We start from the raw sequence: 20000 nt of genomic DNA on the forward strand, positions 1-20000 counted from the left end.
TTGGTGCGCCACTAATGAATGGACTGCGCTGCTGCTGTCACCCCTACCGGGCGGCGGGGCGGCCGAGACGAATGCTCCTCTCCCCCATCCACATCTTTGGCCAATCACGCGGCTCCTCCAGTCTAAGTGGTGCTCCTCTGCAGGGCCTGCTCTGTATAGGGGAGTTAAAGCGCCTGCATTTCCCATGACTCACTCTGTCACCCCACCCCACCCCACTCAGGCGTGCTGTACTCTTATCTCCCTTTCGTCCTCTGCCTTTTATCGGGCCGTGTCTCTCCGTATCTCTCCTCCTCCTCCTCCTCCTCCTCCTCTTCCTCGCGTGTGTAATGCGTTTTGCATCTCCTGTGCTGGCGGCCGCTACTCTCCTCCTCAGTGTTGCCCAGGCTTTGTGTTCTATCTTTTTTCTCTTGTGTTCCAGCTGCCTTGGTCGTATAATAAAACTCCTGACTGTGAGTGTGTGTGTGTGTGTGAGTGTGTGTGTGTGTGTGTGGGTGTGTGTGTGTGAGAGAGAGATGCGCTGCCTTAAGGGGTCTGATAGTACTTATAGAGGAGCCTCTCTTTCTTTTTATTCTTACTCCAAACACACTGCTCAACACAGCCTTCAAATCTATTTAATTAATCACTGACACCTCCACTAATTACTGAGCTACAAGTGTGTGTGTGTGTGTGTGTGTGTGTGTGTGTGTGTGTGTGTGTGTACATATGTGTGTGTGTGTAAGTGTGTTTCACTCGATTCGTGTCTGTGTCTGTGTGTGTTAGCATGTCTTCTTTATTTAATATGCTCGAGCACAATGTCCCCTTGTGTGGGCAAGCGCTCATGTTGCTACGGCGATGAGATGACACTTGTTATCTGTGCCTGGCAGTCAAAAGGACTGAAAGAAGAGACGGAGGAGAGAAAAAAGAGGAGTTTTCTCGAATGCTTGACCCTATGTCCCGTCATATCAGCATCTCTTTCCCTCTCTCGCGCTCGCCCTTCATCCCTCGCTTCTTGTCTGCGTTCTGTGTTCTGTCCCTCTCCATCTGTCTCCTCTGAAGGCGGCTGATGAAAGGGTCTGGGGCGCGAGGCGTCTGATCCGCCGGAGAGTGGCTGCGCCGCTGCATGTGGACGGGAGATGGCCTCCGCATGCCCGCCAACGCCTGCCTCTCGGCCTTATCTCCCGCAGGCCCACTCAGCTCGGCCCGGCATAGACCACACGCCGACATTATCATTAGTCCTCTTATCGCGCTTCTCCTCTCTCTCTCTCTCTCTCTCTCTCTCTCTCTCTCTTTATTTTTTCTTTCACTCTATCTTTTTCTCACATACACACTCTTTTTGCTCTCTCTCTTTCTCTCCCTGGCTCTCCTCTCTCTTTCTCTTTTCTCTCTATTTCATTCTCATACACATCCTTTTTGCTTTCTCTCTCTCTCTCTCTTTCTTTCTTTCTCTCTCTCTCTCTCTCTGTGTCTGCCTTTCGCCAAGTGTCTAACTCAAACGTGTGTAAATGTGCCTTGTGTTCTGTGAAGGCCTGATGATCTGTGGGGAGAGAGAGAGAGTATCTTTGATTTATTTGCACGTTGCTCTCGTTTGAGGGGAGATATGGAGCGTGTCCTTCAGGCTTATTTATGCCCGCGGTCCACTGAGGATTGAAGAACTGGAGAAAGGGAAATAACAAGAGTGTGAGAGAGAGAGAGAGAGAGAGAGAGATGCTGCCAGAGGGAGAAAAAGAGAGAGAGATGTGTTGGAGGGAAGTGAATAGAGAGAGAGAGGGAGGTGGAAAAAAAGATAGGAGTAAAAGAGCGGTAGAGCAGGAATATGGAATGATGGTAAATTGAAGTGTGTGCTGTTCATAAGCGCTTTTGTTAGAGCTCACACCCTCTTACGCCATAAAATATTTAAAGACAAACTCAAAGAGCTCATTCACCAGAATGCCTGTAATAATCAAAAATACCCCACCATGTGTTTTTTTTTTTTTTATCCTGAAAGCAGCTGAATCTCTGCGCTTGCTTTCTGAAGCAGTCCAGTGATCAGTGAGCAGTCCGAGAGCGGGGGTGGGGGTTGGGTAGGGGTAGTGTGAGGAGTGGGACAAAAGGAAAATCAATGGCTGACAAACACCGAGCCATCTACCGGTGGAAACAGGCCACGAGCACCACAGACGTCTCCCACTATTAACTCCTGCAGAGAAGAGTGTGTGTGTGTGTGGGGTGGGGGTGGGGGGGTTGTTAGTCTGCAGGGAGGTAGAAGCAGTAAAATGTTCTATATGGTCTAAATATCTATTTTCACATATAGCTCAGGAATATCACCAGCTAGTCTATTCCAGTTGGAGGGAAACAAAGGAACACAATCCAACAGACGTGTGGTGCCTTGACATACTGCATGTGGGTGTGAAACCACAATCATTAACATCGGTTAACATAGATTATTATCTATGAAGGTGATAATGATGATGATTACCGTTTTGGTATCTGGGATCGTGTGTGTGGGTATGTATGCATGCAGGTGTGTGTGTGTGTGTGTGTGTGTGTGTTCCACTGTTCCCTCTCCTCGGCACTCCTCTCCTTCATCTCCCTCGTCTCAGGCCCCTCCTTCCTTCTCATTCCTCCTCAGTGCCTGGCTTTGGGCAAAAGAAAAAACTCCATTTCCCATGTGACATTTCAGCAGCGCCCATGTCGTTAGAGAGACGCTGCCTTAGAGAGCTGTAAATGTTGTTGGGAGAGCCTAATTGGCAGTCCCAGGGCAAAGGTCACGCTGGCCTGCTTGCAGCCATGATTTATCTGTTCTTTTCCTCCACACCAAACCTGATGTGCGAGAGAGCACCGGCTGGCCAGGGGGCAGGGATGGACAGAGAGAGGTATGGAGCGGAAGACGGAGAGAGAGAGAGGGATGGAGAGAGAGAGGATGGAGCAGGAGATGGAGCGAGAGAGATGTATGGAGTGGAAGACGGAGAGAGAGAGAGAGAGGATGGAGCAGGAGATGGAGAGAGAGAGGGATGGAGCGGGAGACGGAGAGAGAGAGAGGGTGAGAGAGAGGGATGGAGAGAGAGGGATAGAGCGGGAGATGGAGAGAGAGAGGGATGAAGAGAGAGGTATGGAGCGGGAGACGGAGAGAGAGAGGGTGAGAGAGAGGGATGGAGAGAGGTATGGAGTGGGAGATGGAGAGAGAGAGTGATGGCGAGAGAGGTATGGAGTGGGAGACGGAGAGAGAGAGAGGGTGAGAGAGAGGGATGGAGTGGGAGACAGAGAGAGGGTGAGAGAGAGGGATAGAGCAGGAGGTATGGAGTGAGAGACGGAGAGAGAGAGGGTGAGAGAGAGGGATGGAGAGAGAGGTATGGAGCGGGAGACGGAGAGGTAGAGCTGATTGAGCAGGGACAGCACACACTGCAGGCAGAACAACCTAAAAATACAGCAGCATAGCGAGACAAAAAGGAGCAGAGATTGAACAGAAGAGAGGGAGACAGGGAGAGAGGAGGAGAGAGAGAGAGGGAGAGAGGAGGAGAGAGAGAGAGGGAGAAAGGGAGAGAGGGAAATTGGTGTTTTTTTAAAGGTTGTCAAAGCACTGATGGTGAATGCACTCAGATCAACCTTGCTGAGCTGCAGGATTATTATTCTCTCTACTTCCCATTCTTTTTCTCTCTCACACACACACTCTCTCACACACACACACACACACACACACCTGTTCATTAAATACATCTGACTCCTATTGCTGCTCTCTGGTGGTCCTGTGCCCGGAGATTGGCTCTGACACATCCACGGGAGAGAAGACTTACCCACAATGCATCTGTGCAACATCAGAGTAATTCTGTCTGAACGCAGGTTGGCTGCCTGAAATGAACCAGTACTCATAGGTATTACTGTGCAAAGTGCGCTTGATGTGCTTATTTTTGTGCTAGTATATCTATTAAGGGTATATGTGCGGGCATGTCTGGGTTTTCAGGGGAAAACACACACACACACACACACACACACACACACACACACACACACACACACATGCACACACACACACACAGATGTGTCTACAGGGGTGTGTGCTATGCCTGTCTCTCTGGCTTAATTAAGAGAGTAGCATTTGCTAGATAGCGTCCAGAGACTATGACCACAGGCGACGCACCACATTCATAAAGTCATAAGTCTGTGAAGCGGAGTGATAGAGGGAGTGAATGATGGAGGGAGGGAGGGAAGGATGGATGAACTTCCTCCACACACTGAGACCGCTGGGAGCGGTTAGCGCCCGGTCCCTGGTGCGGCTGGACGGCTCAGGACTACACGACGGGCGGCTGGCTCTCGGGCTCTCGTTCATTTCATTTCTCATAGTCACTTTCTCTTCTACCTCAGGCCGCATGGCCACTCCGCAGCTTACAGGGTAAAATGAGCTCACACACACACACACGCACACACACACACACACACACACACCCCACACACACACACACACACACCCCACACACACACACACACACACACACAGCTCACCCACACACCCAGAAACATCGACACTCTCCGACTCACAAACACACACACAGACCCCACACACGCACCCACCCACACACACACACACACACACACACACAGACCCCCTACACACACACGCACACACACACAGACCCCCTACACACCCACACACACACACACACACACACACACACACACACACGGCATGTCCCAGAGGCCCTGTGGAAGGTTAATAGAAGCCTAATTTGCTGGTTGTGTGGGGCAGCGGCGCTGCAGCACTGTTCCCAGTAGATTCCCCTAATTGTGTTCCTCTCCTGCCTCGCGCGCGCTCGCCCAGATATATAAATAAGGACTGCATTAATTAAAAGGAATTCATTCCCTTCTTTTTTCTCTCGTTCTCTCTCTGCCGTCTCCGTGCCCCCCTCTGCTCCTAGTTTGCTCCCTCACAATGCAGCAGCATGTAAACAGGAAGGAGCAATTATGGGCTCCGCAAGGAGAGTTTGTGTGTGTGTGGCTGTGTGTGTGTGTGTGTGTGTTTATGTGTGTGTGTGTGTGGCTGTGTTTGAAGGAATCAGAATGTGGGTGAGTGTGTGGCTGTGTCTGTGTGTGTATGTGTATCCACAGATCTATGTGTGCATGTTTGCACAGGTGGCTGGCTGTGATAGTCACAGTCTCCTCAGCTCCATACTGTACACCCATACCAGTGCTTTACACTCTTAATGGCCATATCAGTCTCCATGAAGAATGCTGAATGTAAGGCTCCGCCGACGCAGGCTCAACTCAGAGAGGAGGCTATAGATGGCTATCACACTGCCACACGCCGGGATATTAACAGAACAGGAGATGAGGAACATGAACCTACAAACAGAGAGAGAGAGGACAGAATGTTCCAGAAAATCCATTCCTGATCTCATTCAGTTTAACTGAGAGAGTAGTCTACCTGAGTGATAGCTAAGAGCTCCAGACAGAGACAGACAGACCTGCAGACAGACAGACAGACACACAGACAGATAGATAGATAGATAGATAGATAGATAGATAGATAGATGCTCTGTGGAGTAACAAGATGACAAACTCATTTAGCCAGCCTTCTGATCCTTTCATCTTTCATATGGCAGTACACTATGGAGTGTGGGCTCATGTTAGTTGGGCTTATGTGCGCTTTACCAAGGCTGTTATTACCTCGGATGTTTTGCTCTGTCATCCTCAAGTTATGAATCCCTTTGTGTACCAAGTGCATGTGATTGTGTGTATGTGTGTGTGTGTGTGTGTGTGTGTGTGTGTGTGTGTGTGTGTGTGTGTGTGTGCATGCGTGCGCACATGTGTGTGTGTTTGAGAGAGACTAGTGGGTGTGTTTTGTTGACTGCCAGCCTAGCATGCTGTGGCCACTGCTGCGGGGTGACCTGAGCCAATCAATACTGAGACAGCAGGGGGGATGATGGGAAATGGAGTTCTGAAGGCTTCTCAGCTCTGATCAGCGTGTGAGTCAGACCTGCTCACAGGGGCTCCACCTCATTGCTTGCCCTCTCAAGCAGACCCATAGGGCACCACCGTCATCAGTAGGGCTTAAACCAGTAACGCCGGGGCATCGCGATGGATTTAGGCTTAAATGAGTTGAAATGTGAAATCGAGGATTTTCTCCTCAGACATGAAATGGGTCAATGGCGTGTGGAAAGTTTTGTGGAACCAAATAACTAACAATGGCAGCTGTGATAAAACCCTTTTGTTAGGATTCACATTTTCTTTTCCATCTGTTGCACTCCCATGATATATATTCTGAATTGCTTTGATATTGTTTTGCTATCATTATTGCTGCTTTTTCTGTTGTCCTTGGTTCGGTGGTTCCTTTTTTGTTTATAGTCACTTTTTCCCCTTTAGGTTCTCCCATGCCATCCTCTCTATCAAGTCCATCAGTCACTGAGCATTCACATTCTCAACCACCATCACCCAATCTCCATGACAACCAGAGTCCGCTGCTAAGTAATGTCACCACGGAGACTGTGCATGACTCGGACTCTGAGGAGGAATTCGCAGCCACCCTGTACTTACCAGTAGCACAGCCGGCACAGGGTTCTGCATGTAATGGTAAGATCTCCCTCTCCCTCTCTCTCTCCCTCCTCCTCTCTCTGTTTTTTCTCCACATTTAATCAGTTGGTGGAGACATGCATTCACTCACTGCTGCCATAAGGCTTGCTCTGTGTGAGAAGTTGTTCAGCCACCGTTCATCTGTCATCTGCACCTGCATCTTCAGCTACTGCTCTGCTCTCTGTCTCTCTCTCTCTCTTTCTCTCTCTCTTTCTCTCTCTTCTGTGCCAAACTCAATTTCTTGAAAACAAAACTGTAATTGTGTCATGTGCTGTGCTTCTGCGATACCACAGTGCTAAGATTATTTCAAAGGCTGTTTTCACTTGCTTTGATGCCGTATGGGGCCAGACTGTGATGTTAGTGGTTAGCCCAAAGGGGACCCTTTGTCTGGCCGCACTGCCTATGAAAGGGACGCCTGCACTGGGCCTTTGTTGGGCAGATGGCTCGGACACACTGTATGCATTCATTCATTAGGTGAACACCACAACATTAGCAAATGGATTACAGCCTTTCCATTTTCCCTTGTCTCTTCTGTCCATCTTTCCTTTTTCTTGTGCGCACACACACACACACACACACACACACAGACACACACACACACACACACACACACACACACACACACACATACAGTACACGCATCACACACACACACACACACACACACACACACACAGGCTCTCTCTCTCTCTCTCACACACACACACACACACACACGTTTGGGCTGACAAAGCTGAACTAATTGAAGCTCTGTAAATTTGTATGCATTTGCAGGCTGACCAGGCAAGGCCCAGACTAATGCAATTTAATGCATGTCAAAGGTTACAGTGGTTCCTCTATCTCCTCCTTCGTCTGCACCACACCACGGCGTTTCTCCTCCCCAGTACATGAACTTCCATGAAGGCCTTTTGTCCATTCACCGCCTCTGCTCTCTTGCTGCTCACCTGCCATTCACCTGCTGCTTCAATAAAACCGCACAAAAACCGCGCAGAACGCAACCGCTGCCAAAGGAGTCCATTTATTGTTTCTCCGCTGAAAGCCTACGTTTCACATGACGGGTTTTCACAACCAGACAGCGAAACAAGGCCTGCTACGACGGTGCTCAGAGCGCCTGATAGCAGCAACGGCCTTGGCCATCCTCACAATAGCACTGCGTGTTGACCTGGGAATGAAGTCAGCAAAGGCAAACCGTGCTTGTTTACGCAACCATTTGCTGATGCTTTCACAGAAACAGGGACAAAAATAGAATTAAAAAAATGTCTTTTTTTGCAAAAGCTTCACATCGTTCAGCTTTAGAATGAAAAGCAGCCAGGATTCCAGTCTTGCTATTTAATGCTCTGAGAGCCGTTTGCCCATCTACACAACCACACCTTTCTCTCCCTCTCTTGCTTCCTCCCTCTGTCTCTCTCTCTCTCTCTCTCTCTCTCTCTCTCTCTCTCTCTCTCTCTCTCTCTCTCTCCCTCTCTCTCTCTCTTTCTCTCTTTCTACCTCCCTCTACCTCCCTCTGTCTCTCTCTCTCTCTCTCTTTCTCTCTCTCTCCCTCTCTCTTTCTACCTCCCTCTGTCTCTCTCTCTCTCTACCTCTCTCTCTTTGTCTCTCTCTCCCTCTCTCTTTCTACCTCTCTCTCTCTCTCTCCCTCTCTCTCTCTACCTCCCTCTCTCTCTCTTTCTTACTTTTTTTCTCATCCTCCTCCTCCTCTGTGAGTTTCCTTCTGTGATGTCTTGAGTTGCCACAGAAAGTGCCAAACCTTAGCCATTAAAGCACCACCCCCCCACCCTCCGTCCACCCTCCTCCTCCGACCTTTAATACCCACCACATACGCACTCACCACCCCTCATCAAAAAGGCAGTGGAGACAAAGACATTTCAAGTGCTCTGCATTAATTAAGCCATTTCCCTACATGCACATCTCCATCGATCCGCCATCACCGAGCACTTAAGGCCAACAGGCCAGGAGTAGAGACAGGAGTCAGGGAGCTCAGAGCTCATTAACCCACACCAGAGTCTGTGTGTGTGTGTGTGTGTGTGTGTGTGTGTGTGTGTGTGTGTGTGTGTGTGTGTGTGTGTGTGTGTGTGTGTGTGTGTGTTTGTATGTGTGTGTGTGTGTGTATGTGGTATGTGTGCATGTTTGTGGGTGAATGTAGGCCTTTCTGTACCAAATAAAATAGGGCAAGATTAAACCAAAAAACAAATGCCTGTTTTGGAAATATATATAAATCAATGATATTTTAAATGTTACGCATATGTCTAAGACAGCAATTCAGCTCATACAGCTTTCAGTTAAATCAGGGATAATGGACTTCACGGTGCCAAAGATCCTTAATATACATCCTTAATATACATCTGTGACGGTGCTCAAGTATAGCAGAAGATTATGCATGTTCAAGGTGATAATACAGTTGTTAATGGCTATTACTAGTGCATTATTTTCTGCTACCTGAAGTCTCTGAAGTTACCATGACTACTATACTTGCTGCATTACATTGCAATGTTGTGGTAGGAAAAATTATTCCTTACGTAAACAAAAATATTTAATATGAATACATACTTTAAACCTCACAATGAACTTGGCAACTTGATGCAAGTGTAAAAAAATGTAGGTGTGGAAATATCAAAATAGAATTGACACAAAAAAGCCCAAAAGATCGATCATTTAAAGAGAGAGAGAGAGAGAGAGCAGAGGGGTAGAGGGCAAGAGGAAGGGTTAATTCCCATCAGGCTTTGCTCCTGTCGGCCCCAGCTCATAGCAGGTGTGGCTCCTCAGCAGCCCCAGGGTAAACACCGCCTCATGCCCTGCCTGTCCGCCTGCCGTCCTGGCTGCCTCCAGTCAGCCTAATAGCGTAGGAGCGCGCCCTGCGGAGCTGGAGCCAGTCTGGAGCCCGCTGGCTCTTGCTGTATCAGCCTCCCCTCTGACAGGAACCAGCAGCAGCCCCCGAAGCTCTAACTCCCCCCCCCCCCCAGACCCGCTCTCATCCCCACCGTCCCCAGCGCTTTAGAGGCAAACCCCAGACCAGACGTCTGTATGCACTCGCTCACTCTCACTCACCATCTCCATACTCATTATTGATCATGCTTATTTTCTTTAAAAGCATGAAAAAACAGGCTGTCCACAAACAAAAAGCAGCGAGATGCAGAGAGGTAGGCGGACAAGAGGAGCAGGACAGGTCAACTTGGGGCTCCCGTCCATTATCTGTCTTTGCCTCGATGACATGGAGCTCATTGTCAATTATCCCCTTTGAAGTCCTGGAGCTTGGAGAGTGGACGGGGGCCGGGGGCCGGGAGGGGGCAGCTAGGGGCCCGCGTTGGCAGGCAGGCGGGCTGGCTGGCTCACTGAACAGGCCTTGGGCTGGGGGCCGTACGGACGGCAGCTCCTGCGCTGACGGACTATTGCTATTGTCAGATGCACTGGGCATGAAAGTAGCAATTTTACAGCACAGGAATTCCAATAACATTTACCGGAGCCAGGCCAAGCCCAAACACTCGCTGGCCCCCTACGCCTCGCATGGACTCGCCTCGCCGACACGCTTGCTTAGGCCTCCGCTGTCTGTCCTCCCTGCTCGTCTGTCAATTTCATTTTTTCTCTTCATATCCCCATGCTCTGTCTTTTCCTCTCTTTCTCTCTCTCTCTCTCTCTCTCTCTCTCTCTCTGTCTGTCTTTCTCCTGTCCAATCTGTCTACATCGCTCTCCTTTCAACCTTCCTGGCCTGTTGAGAGTGTGCAGCCTAAATGTATATTATCAACCAAAAAAAAAAACACATGGCTGGTAACACAGAGTTGGTATGACAGGCTATGTGACAGGAGCGTTGGCTTCAGTGCCCTTTAGAAAAAATAAACATAGGAGGCAACAAGGCGTTTGTGTCACGGTGCATGCTAAATGCATACAGCAGGAAAACATCGATTAGGAGGGGGGCCATTGAGCGGGAGATTTTCTCAGGGATATACAGTGTTCCGCTGTGGCTCCACTCCGTCACGGAAAGCGTCACCGAGACACAACGGTCACGCCTTAATGCACCAGGTCGCCCGTCTCCGCTAGCAGTCACGACACCGCTTCCCGAGGTCGCGGTCTTGCACAATGACGGATGCATAATTTAGACGTTTGGCAGAGGCTGACACTTGAAATCCAACATCTGCAGGTGAAAAGTATTCTTTTTTGCTGTCCCTAAAAGTTTCTCTTTGTTCAGGTGCAATGCCTCATCACTTAGTTTCCCTCTCACCCTCACAGCGTTCTCACCTCTCCCACTCCTTCTCATTCTCAAGTCCTTATTGGTTATTACAGGCAGTCCTAGGCCTTAAACGCGTGTCATCAGGTTTTGTTGTTTGACATGGCCTCACTTTACATCCCGAGTGACAGTGGATATAGTAATCGTAAATGTAGGTGTGTGTGTGTGTGTGTGTGTGTGTGTGTCTGTGTGTGTGTGTGTGTGTGTGTGTGTGTGTTTGTATTTGCATTTGCTGGTCTTGGCATTTTCTTTTTTTACTTGCAACTGCCACAGAAGAATGGACTTCAAACCGGTGGCCATTAAAAATGCATCACGGCACAAAACAGTTCGTCATCGGCTTAAACTGTGATTACTCTCACGCTCACTCCCTCCCTGGCACGGTTGAACATGGCAACAGACTTGTTCGACACAAAGCGCGCCTCAAGATTAGCCAGCCCATTAGTTGCTGAGTGATCTGTTTGCCAGCTGAAACCCCTTCTCTCTCCCCCATTCACACAGCGTCAGGGCAAAATAAAAAATAAAAAAGAGCATTCTGATTACTTAAAATAAAGAGGAAGAAAATGACTTTTGTGACTGCTCTCCTACAATTAACCAAGTACTTCGGTGTTTACAGTCTGTGTCCGTCCTGACTGGTCACTCGTTCGTTGACATACAGTAGCTGCACTGAATCCGATTACTAAGTGTCTCCCTGGTGTGGATGTTTGCTCAGTTAACATAGCAGAGGACCCTGAAGACAAAGAAGGACGCTGTGTTTGCCACCCTGTCTGTCTCCCATATCATGTATTTGATCAACTCCAGGCAAAGATGAGGGGTTTTATTATTGGTGTTATAAATGTGTTATTACACATTAGTTAACGGCATACAGGTTGTTTCTGTTCAGAGTCACTCATTTCCTCTGAGCTCAGCAGCACCTTTGACATAAAGCTTCAAATTGAATTCACCTCCAAGTCACACTATCCTCGGACTCAACAGGGAAAAAAAAGAGGGCAGAAATATGAAGAAATAATTCTCCTCAGATCACAGTGTAATTATTCTGAATTAAACAGAATTATGAGCCTTGCAGTTCGGTCAGAGCAAATGCTGGCCAGCCACCGTGTGGACACACCACCTTCAACCGCCAACAGAAAAAAATCTCTTCAATTCTGTAAATGGCCTCTCTGTACACGACTCATTTCTATGAAGGTGTACAAGTAGAAGCCTCTCTCACAACCTATAATTGCTTTTTCTCCCCTTTCGTGTGTTCTTTTACCCCTTCCTGGTTTTCACCATGGGTGAGGCTCTCTCTGTCTCTTGCTCTCTCTTTCTTTCCCTCTTTTTTTCTCTCTTACTGTCTATTTTTTTTCCTTTCCTTCCTGGCGGTGCCATTCTTTCTAGGTGTACCATTGATCTACGGTAATGATTCGCCCTTGAGTTTGTCAATATTTAAAAAGCACTCTGTCCCCTGGAAAATCATAGACAGGCCAGCTGATAAATGTCATAACCTGATGATATTTATCTTGTATAAATAGCACACTGGTCATGTGTTTGAGCAGCCCTGGTCTCAGAGGAGTGGGCTGTGATGAATAAGCTTTGGTCATTTTTTTCCCAGCTCTTGCCTACCTAGTCACATGACCTAAGTGATAACCAAGGACAAGGGCACCTCAATGCTATGTTATATAAATGACCTTCAACCTACTGTTGGATTGATAGATGTTAGGTATGAAAGAACCTTTAAATGTGAAGTTTAGTGAAATATGTGTGCTTTATCAAGGCTGCAGAGACATTATTTTTTAGGCTGAGGAAAATGTTACTAACAATTCTTTAAAAATACCTATTTTTGCTCCGATGTGGTGTGAGCTCTTTAGCGCTATCTCTCTCTCTCTCTCTCTCTCTCTCTCACACACCCTCTCTCTCTCTCTCTCTCTCTCTCTCTCTCAGACACACCCTCTCTCTCTCTCTCTCTCTCAGACACACCCTCTCTCTCTCTCTCTCTCTCTCTCTTCCTCTCTCTCTGCTCATAACACTCTGCTAATGGCAGTCTTTGATTTTTGGGAGGCTTCTGAAATTGGCTGCAGGAGGACAAAGCCCCAAAGCTCTCCCCAGGAAGCCTTGGGACGGGGAGTGGGGCTGGGGGGGGGGGGGGGCGCTGTGGAGGCAGGGAGATTACAAAAATGACAGCAGGGATAGGACCTTGACACACCATGTTTTTTTATCTTCATCTTCTTCTTCACAATTGCTAAAACACTTTTTAAAAAAACCTCCACCCTTTTCTCAAAACTGTAAACACAAAACCCCATTCTCAAACTACATTCAGACACTTTTTTGAGGCGTTGTGTTTAATTTATGGCATCTGTGCTTTCTGTGTGTTTACTTTTTGCCACTTGTGGTTCAGGGAATGGGGTTTAGTGTTTTAGCAATTGTGAAAAACTGTAAATGAGACTCTCTACAGTCTCTTCTTGTCTCTCCTCACCACACACACACACACACACACACACACACACACACACACACACACACACACACCTCCCTCCTCCTCACCCTCTCCCTGCACACACACCCCTCACACCTGTCGGGCTCACGGCACGCCTGCCACTCTGCACCACAAAAGAGGCATTTCCAATCCCGCGCGGGTCGGCGATCACAGGACACCGGATCCCTACCCGCGCGCCGGCACAAAGGGGCGTCGCCGCCGGGCGACAGGCACTCCGGGTCAGCCCTCGCTTTCAGGAAGAGTGGAGCGCGGAAATGAGCTTCACGCCTCACGGGCCCCGGAACATGTTCCCGCTTGTGCCGAGAGGAGCAGCCCCTCTTCCCTCTGATCGCCACCACAACCTCCTCCTGTCCTCCCTGCCTTTTCTTCTCCTCCAGTTTTCCACACCTGTCTCTTTCCACTTTCTCTCTCTCTCTCTCTCTCTCTCTCTCTCTCTCATGGAGCTCTATCCTCTCATCACCATCTGCGCCATCTGAGCCTTACGTTTTCAGTGTCTTGGAATGACAACAAAGGCACAGTGTTGTATACTGCGGTTTTGGTGACAGTGTTGAAGTGTTTTATGGATGACCCAGGACAAACCCAACTGTGGGGGGGGGGGGGGGGGGGTTGGTTGGGAGAAGGGGTGGATTTGATGGATCGATCTACTAGCCAATCTGGTCCTCGTTGACGGTTACCCATAATCTTTCCGGTCCGATTCATCACATGCATGCCCATACCACACGTCACACCGCACACTTTCATGGCCCCTCACACAGAGTTAATTTAGGGCCGTGGTGGCGCTTGAAGCTGCCTTTTGTTTGTATCTGGCTGAGTGTGTGTACTTTCCCAGCAGTCAGCCACTTCCTGCCCTGCCCGGCCTCCTCCAAGATGTTGCAGAAAGCGGCTGCCTTTGAAACCTCCCCTCCCGGGGCGCTCAAGTGTCATTTGCTAATTAGCCGAGCACTCATCCCCCAGAAAAGCCCCCTGAAAAGACACCCAAAGCCCATCATTATATCCGCAGAAAATCCCCCCGGTGGACCAACTCACTGGTCTTCCCCGAAAAAGACACCCTATAGTCCGCATGACATTGCGTTGTTTTGATGTTAGCATGTTGACGTGTGTGGAGAGGCAAGAGGAAGGCGAAATCCTCCCACGGCTCTTGCTGCTGCATCTGCGGGAGCTTCCCCTAGTGCTGCGAGTCATGCTTCCCCGGGAAGATTTCTCCCATCTGTTAGTGTGCGGAGCGGTTTGTCATTTCACCAATCGCTCCACTGATCAGACTCAACACCATCTTCCATCTTTGCTCCCTGTTAATCCAGAGCCCCCCGCTTTCAGTAAATAAAGAAATTTATTATTTCTCAAGGTGAGGCATGACAGACTGCCACATTGTTGACAAATAACCTCTCCTCCAATTTCTGTCAAGGTAGAATGAAGGCTCCCTGCAACTGCACACACGCTTTCTTGAAATGTCAATTTAGCATCTTGACACATTATTGACATGGAGGCTGACATTTTGTGAGTCTGCCCGGCAAGGCGCCAGAGTAATTCCACTTATCTTTATGTTGAGCGCAGCCCTTCACAAATGGACGTACATACAGTACACACTGAAACCTGCATCTGATTTCTTTATTTGACTCTTGATTCAACTTTTCATGTCAGGTCTTGATGGGCAGAGAGAGAGCAAAGAGGTTCTTGGCAAGTGGCTCTACAGTATATGCGTTTTGTTGGTCTCATTTCCCTCCAGTCAGCGTAATCACATGCAGCTCCGCTATAGCAGCTCTCTGGTCCAGACTCTCCAATTTGTTAAACTGCACAGTAAGGGAAAGTTATCTCTTTTGATCTGGTTTCTCTCGTCCCATTTTACAGTCGCATGACATAGACGTCTTGATTGCACATGTGTTTGTGCCTGTGTGTGTGTGTGTGTGTGTGTGTGTGTGTGTGTGTGTGTGTGTGTGCGTGCGTGCCTGTGCATATGCATATGTGTGTGTGCGCCTGTGCATATGTGTGTGTGTCTGTGTGTGTGTGTGTGTGTGTGTATATGTGGGTGTGTGTGTGTTTGAGGTAAGACTCTAATCTGAGCTTGTGTGTGTCATAAAGTAGGACACATGTGTGAGTCGTTGTGGAGGGGAGAGCAAACGTAAACGCACTGGCCTCTGCTGAAGTGACACTGAAGTGAGTCCAGATGTCTGCCATATGACAGGGCCACTACCCCCCCCCCCTTCCATAATTACCTTCTCCCCTGTGGCCCCACATCCCATCACTGCTCTCTGCTCAATTCCTGTGTGGTGTGCCCGTGCTGCCTCTTCCCATCAGCCCCTGCTGCCCTGGCGTGCCACTGTCCGCTCCTCCGGTTGGAGGGGGGGGGGGGGGGGTCACTGACACACTTCGATTGCCACTGTCACATGCCTGACAGTTCTCCTGCCGTCTCTACGCTGCGCTGCGCTGTCTTTTCATTATGAAAATGAGAGGAGAAAAGCCGGACAAAAGGGCTCCCGCCAAGATTTTTTCTTTCTTTTCTTTTCTTTTTTTTTTAAAGAAAGACCAATCACGTTTAATGAGCGGACACTCCATTGGGGGGGAACAGATAAGGGTGGCCAATCTCCCCCCCCCCCCCCCCCATTTCTTTCTAGAATGTTCCTAGGAGCACTTCTGACACGTACAAGAGGGTGTGAATGGCCCACTGCTCCAAATGAGGGCTTGTCACTGCCTTTAACGAGCACTTGTCCGCTCCTCACTCCCCTCGGACGACGCCTCTCTATTCTCTGCTCTGGTCCTACTCCATCGGAGGCGAGGTGGGAAGTCTATCAGGCGAGTCGGCCGCTGCTCTTCAGCCCGCTCTCAAAGGAAACCCATCAGCGCTGTGTGCGCCGGCCAATCATCCCGCACACAAGGCTCCTTTATCCGTGGCCATTGTAGGAGTGACATTGATGGACATTGATGGACACTCTCCATTGACCCACTCCTCTTGTTGCACTAAAACTGTGTACTTTTGCTGGTCGCTGGGGAACAAAGGTTGAAAAAATGAAGGTGCACCCCACCTTCACCACCTCTGACCACCATACACACACACACACACACATACACACACACACACACACACACACACACACACACACACACAAATGAGTGACGTTTTTCACTAGCTTTCTTTCTCTTTTTTCCCTTTCCTTTTTTTATCAAGGAAGTAATAAAAATGTCCTTTGAAAGTCGTTGTCTTGTCCGTTGACTTTGTCAGCGGAGGTGAAGGGCATCTCCAGCTGTGTCACAGGTCAGATGGACACTCCGAACGCCCCGGTGGCAGGCTGTGGTTTCAGACGTCGCCTGCTGCGGAGAGGCCCCGCACAGCAGTGGACACATAGCAGTGGACTGGCCAGGAAACCTGAGCTGTGGGCTTAACGGGCAGATCCTTTCCCACTGCCCGCAGATAAGCCGCCTCATAAACCCCTTATTATTATTATTATTATTATTATTATTATTATTATTATTATTATTATTATTATTATTATCCTTCTACTTCTTCTTCTTCTTCTTCTTCTTCTTCTTCTCCTCCTCTTTCTCTCCTTGGCCCCTTCATTCTCGATAGCTATCACTCTTGAACCATCAGAAGATAAACAGCCGGCGGTTGTAATTTCAGTTCTGCTGTGAAATCCTAATCGTAAAAGAGAGAAGCCCCGTAAAACATTTTTTTCCCCTCTTGGCGGCAAGTGTGTGTGTGTGTGTTTTTGTGTGTCTGTGACAGTGCGACCCCCAGTGAGTTACGCCGCCATGGCCCATCCGTCACTATCGTGTTTCAAAAGCGGCGCTCCATAAAAAAAACAGCATCTGCCACATCCATCTCCCTCCTCCACCCTACCCCCCCTCCCCCCCTCCTCCACACAGACTCCCAGGGCCTGTGTGATAATTCCCCCATCACCCTGAGCTCACAACCTGGGGCCCAGGGGCCAGGTCATCCTACCCCACTCCTCCAGTCCCCCCAGCCTCCACCTCCTCCCTCCTCCAGCAGAAGAGCCCTGACTGTAAGTCATGACCTCACGCTCTGGACGATGGAGATATATGGCCATAGCCGTACTGCAGGGGTGAGGTGCAGAGGCGGCCTGGGGGGATGGATTTAGATGGGAGCCTAACGCTTCCCTCATAGGCTGTGTTAAGGGCCTCGTACACTGGCCCCTTGAGGGACAGCGGGGGTATTTGGTTTTGAGGATCGCACCACCGGACGCCTGTGGTGTGACGGATGTCCATCCCATCCACGGAATGCCACTTGTGCCATAAACATATGGCGTGGAAATGAAGATGTACGAGGGAGCTGTCACTGAGAACAAGTGATGTGCACAGCCATTAACACCCCTCAGGATGAGAGTGTGTGTGTGTGTGTGTGTGTGTGTGTGTCGGCATTTGTTTGAGCTTACCGCTTACCTTTACGTATGTATCCATTTGCTCTCCCATGTGTCCATTTATGTGGATGTAGGCAATGTGCGTCGTGCTGATCCTTGTTTGATCCTGTAGCCGTCCGCAGTTTTTTTAACATAAAATATAGATAAGGTAATCAGAGGAAGTGCTGAGCAGGCCGAAGGCAAGCAGCTGGGCTCAGAGGTGTGAGAACACAGGCTCTTACACACACACACACACACACACACACACACACACACACACACACATACACACACACACACACACACACACACACACACACACACACACACATAAACGTACATGTGTATGCTCATAGGGGAAGAAAAGGTCTAAATAATGCAAACCCTCCGTTTCGACTTAACAAGAGCCATCCTATTTATGACCTATAATGGCCCTGTAATTACAGTCGATCTGCAGTGATTTCTAAAGGAAAAAGAAAGCGAGAGAGAGAGAGAGAGAGAGAGAGAGAGAGAGAGAGAGAGAGAGTAAAAAATAATGAAGAAAAGAGAAAGGAATGTGGCGAATAGTTAACAGAGTGAGTGTGTTGGGGGGGGGCGGTGAAATGAGAGAGACAGAGAGAGAGAGATACTGCCAATTACCTTACCCATCAGTGCAACCCCTTATTTCAACTTGCCTAACAAAATCTGTTCTAAAAGAAATTGACAGCACAATCCAGATGATTATATTAAATTCAGAGAGGAAGAAATAAAAATGCATACTAAATTGGAGCTGTACAGAGCCCTAAACAGAAATTATTTATAACATCATATTTAAATAATATCAAATAGCATCAAATATGGAATAAAGTACAACACTGACAAAATATGAAATTAGTGACCACAGCCTCCACATTGTGAAAGGCAGACAGAAGCAAGGAAAGGAGCCTAGAAACAGGACAAGTAGTTTCTGTATAAATGATGTAAAAAACAGGTCCTCCTTAATTGAATTAGACATGTACCCATAAGGGATGCTTTATTTTGCTTAACATATAAATGAATTTAAAATCTCTTCACCTGAAAATATGTATGCCACTTGGAGTGGACACTAATTGCTTAAGTGTAGTTGCAGATTATATTATGACCGGCCATGAAACAAGATAAACATTGTAACTTGTATGTTTATGATATAGTGCCATGATGGGTTAGTGGGTTTATCTTCACTGTATACATGTAAATACTATATTTAGCTGCTTAACTTGATTAATTTAGAGATATATTATATTTGTTCTACAGTATGATTCTATTGCTGAAGCTATCGCTGCCTTTTCTTTTTCTTTTTTTCTTCATTTTCTCTTTAAATCAATATTAATATGAAGTTGATACCTGACATGGTACTCCTGTAGCAATGACTTTATTCATTCATAGCAGTAAGGCATACATCTTTTTTATTTTATTTGAATGAGAGAGAGAGAGAGAGAGAGAGAGAGATGGGTAGAGCATGAGTCAGAGTTGCCTTTGTTCTGGCGTGTTTATTTCCTTTGGTTCTCTCGGCCGGGTCGGGGCAGATGGCCTGTGGTGGCAGAGGAGGAAATTTAAACACTTGCAGGCCAGCAATGGTGGTTCCACCTCAGAGGGTCCAGGGGGCCTAGGGGACCTGTTCTCCACCTCTGGCCCATTCAGATAGACAGACTTACTCTCTCTCTCTCTCTCTCTCTCTCTCTCTCTCTCTCTCTCTCTCTCTCTCTCTCTCTCTATCTCTCTCTCTCTATCTCTCTCTCTCTCACTCGCCTTCCATTTGTCCACACTCATTGGTCACACCATAAGCCCATGCCTCAGACTGTCCTTATTCAGCAATGTCCTCCTGCAAGAGGCTTTTGTAATAGTAATAGATATCTTAGAATGGCTCTCGAGTATGCCACAGCTGAATTCTCAAAGACTGCCAGTACAGTATGCTCTATGTTTCACGCTTCAGGCTTTTCAAATGTATTTCTATATTATTATTTTTTTGTGTGTAAACTAGACACCCAAAGGGGAGTAAAGATCTAGTGCATCTCTGATTCATTTTCTTTTCTTTTCTCTTTTTGTGCAATGAAAATAAGGTTGGAGGAGAGGGAGGTTTGGGAACCAACACATCCAAGTGCAGGATGATTATTATGGGAGTGTAGGAATGCACAGTGGTGCAGCTGTTACCACGGCAGCGGCTACAAAAAGAAAAAAAGAATGAGAAAAAGAGAAAAAAAAGAAAGAAAAAGGAGAATTGTAACTTTTTCACCTTTTTTGTCAACTTTCATATGCTCTTTCCTCTTTAGTGAATGATTTCTGAGGACCTGTGTGTGTCGGGGAAGAAGAGCAATGCTAACAGCACTGCTGCAGCGTGCTCTGTGTGTCTGTGTCTGTGTGTGGGTGTGGGTGTGGGCGGGTGTATGGGGTGTGTGTGGGGTGTTTGGGTGTCTGAGCCTCTAACCCA

The 20000-nt window shown here is 48.1% G+C and overlaps 1 protein-coding gene across 2 annotated transcripts in view; it reads left to right on the forward strand.

Moving 5' to 3' along the window:
• tenm3 (teneurin transmembrane protein 3) overlaps positions 1-20000 on the forward strand; it is a 223434-nt gene that overhangs the window by 82433 nt on the left and 121001 nt on the right. For both annotated transcript variants that reach the window (XM_076294042.1, XM_076294043.1), the window contains one exon: positions 6310-6516. In XM_076294042.1, coding sequence (XP_076150157.1) covers positions 6310-6516 — 207 coding nt within the window. The remainder of the gene's footprint in view (positions 1-6309; positions 6517-20000) is intronic.

Source organism: Alosa pseudoharengus, unplaced genomic scaffold, assembly GCF_046254945.1.
Source record: "Alosa pseudoharengus isolate Yale_2024_CS ecotype anadromous, Long Island Sound unplaced genomic scaffold, YU_APseudo_1.1 YU_APseudo_1.1_scf_2, whole genome shotgun sequence".
Lineage (NCBI taxonomy): Eukaryota > Metazoa > Chordata > Actinopteri > Clupeiformes > Clupeidae > Alosa > Alosa pseudoharengus.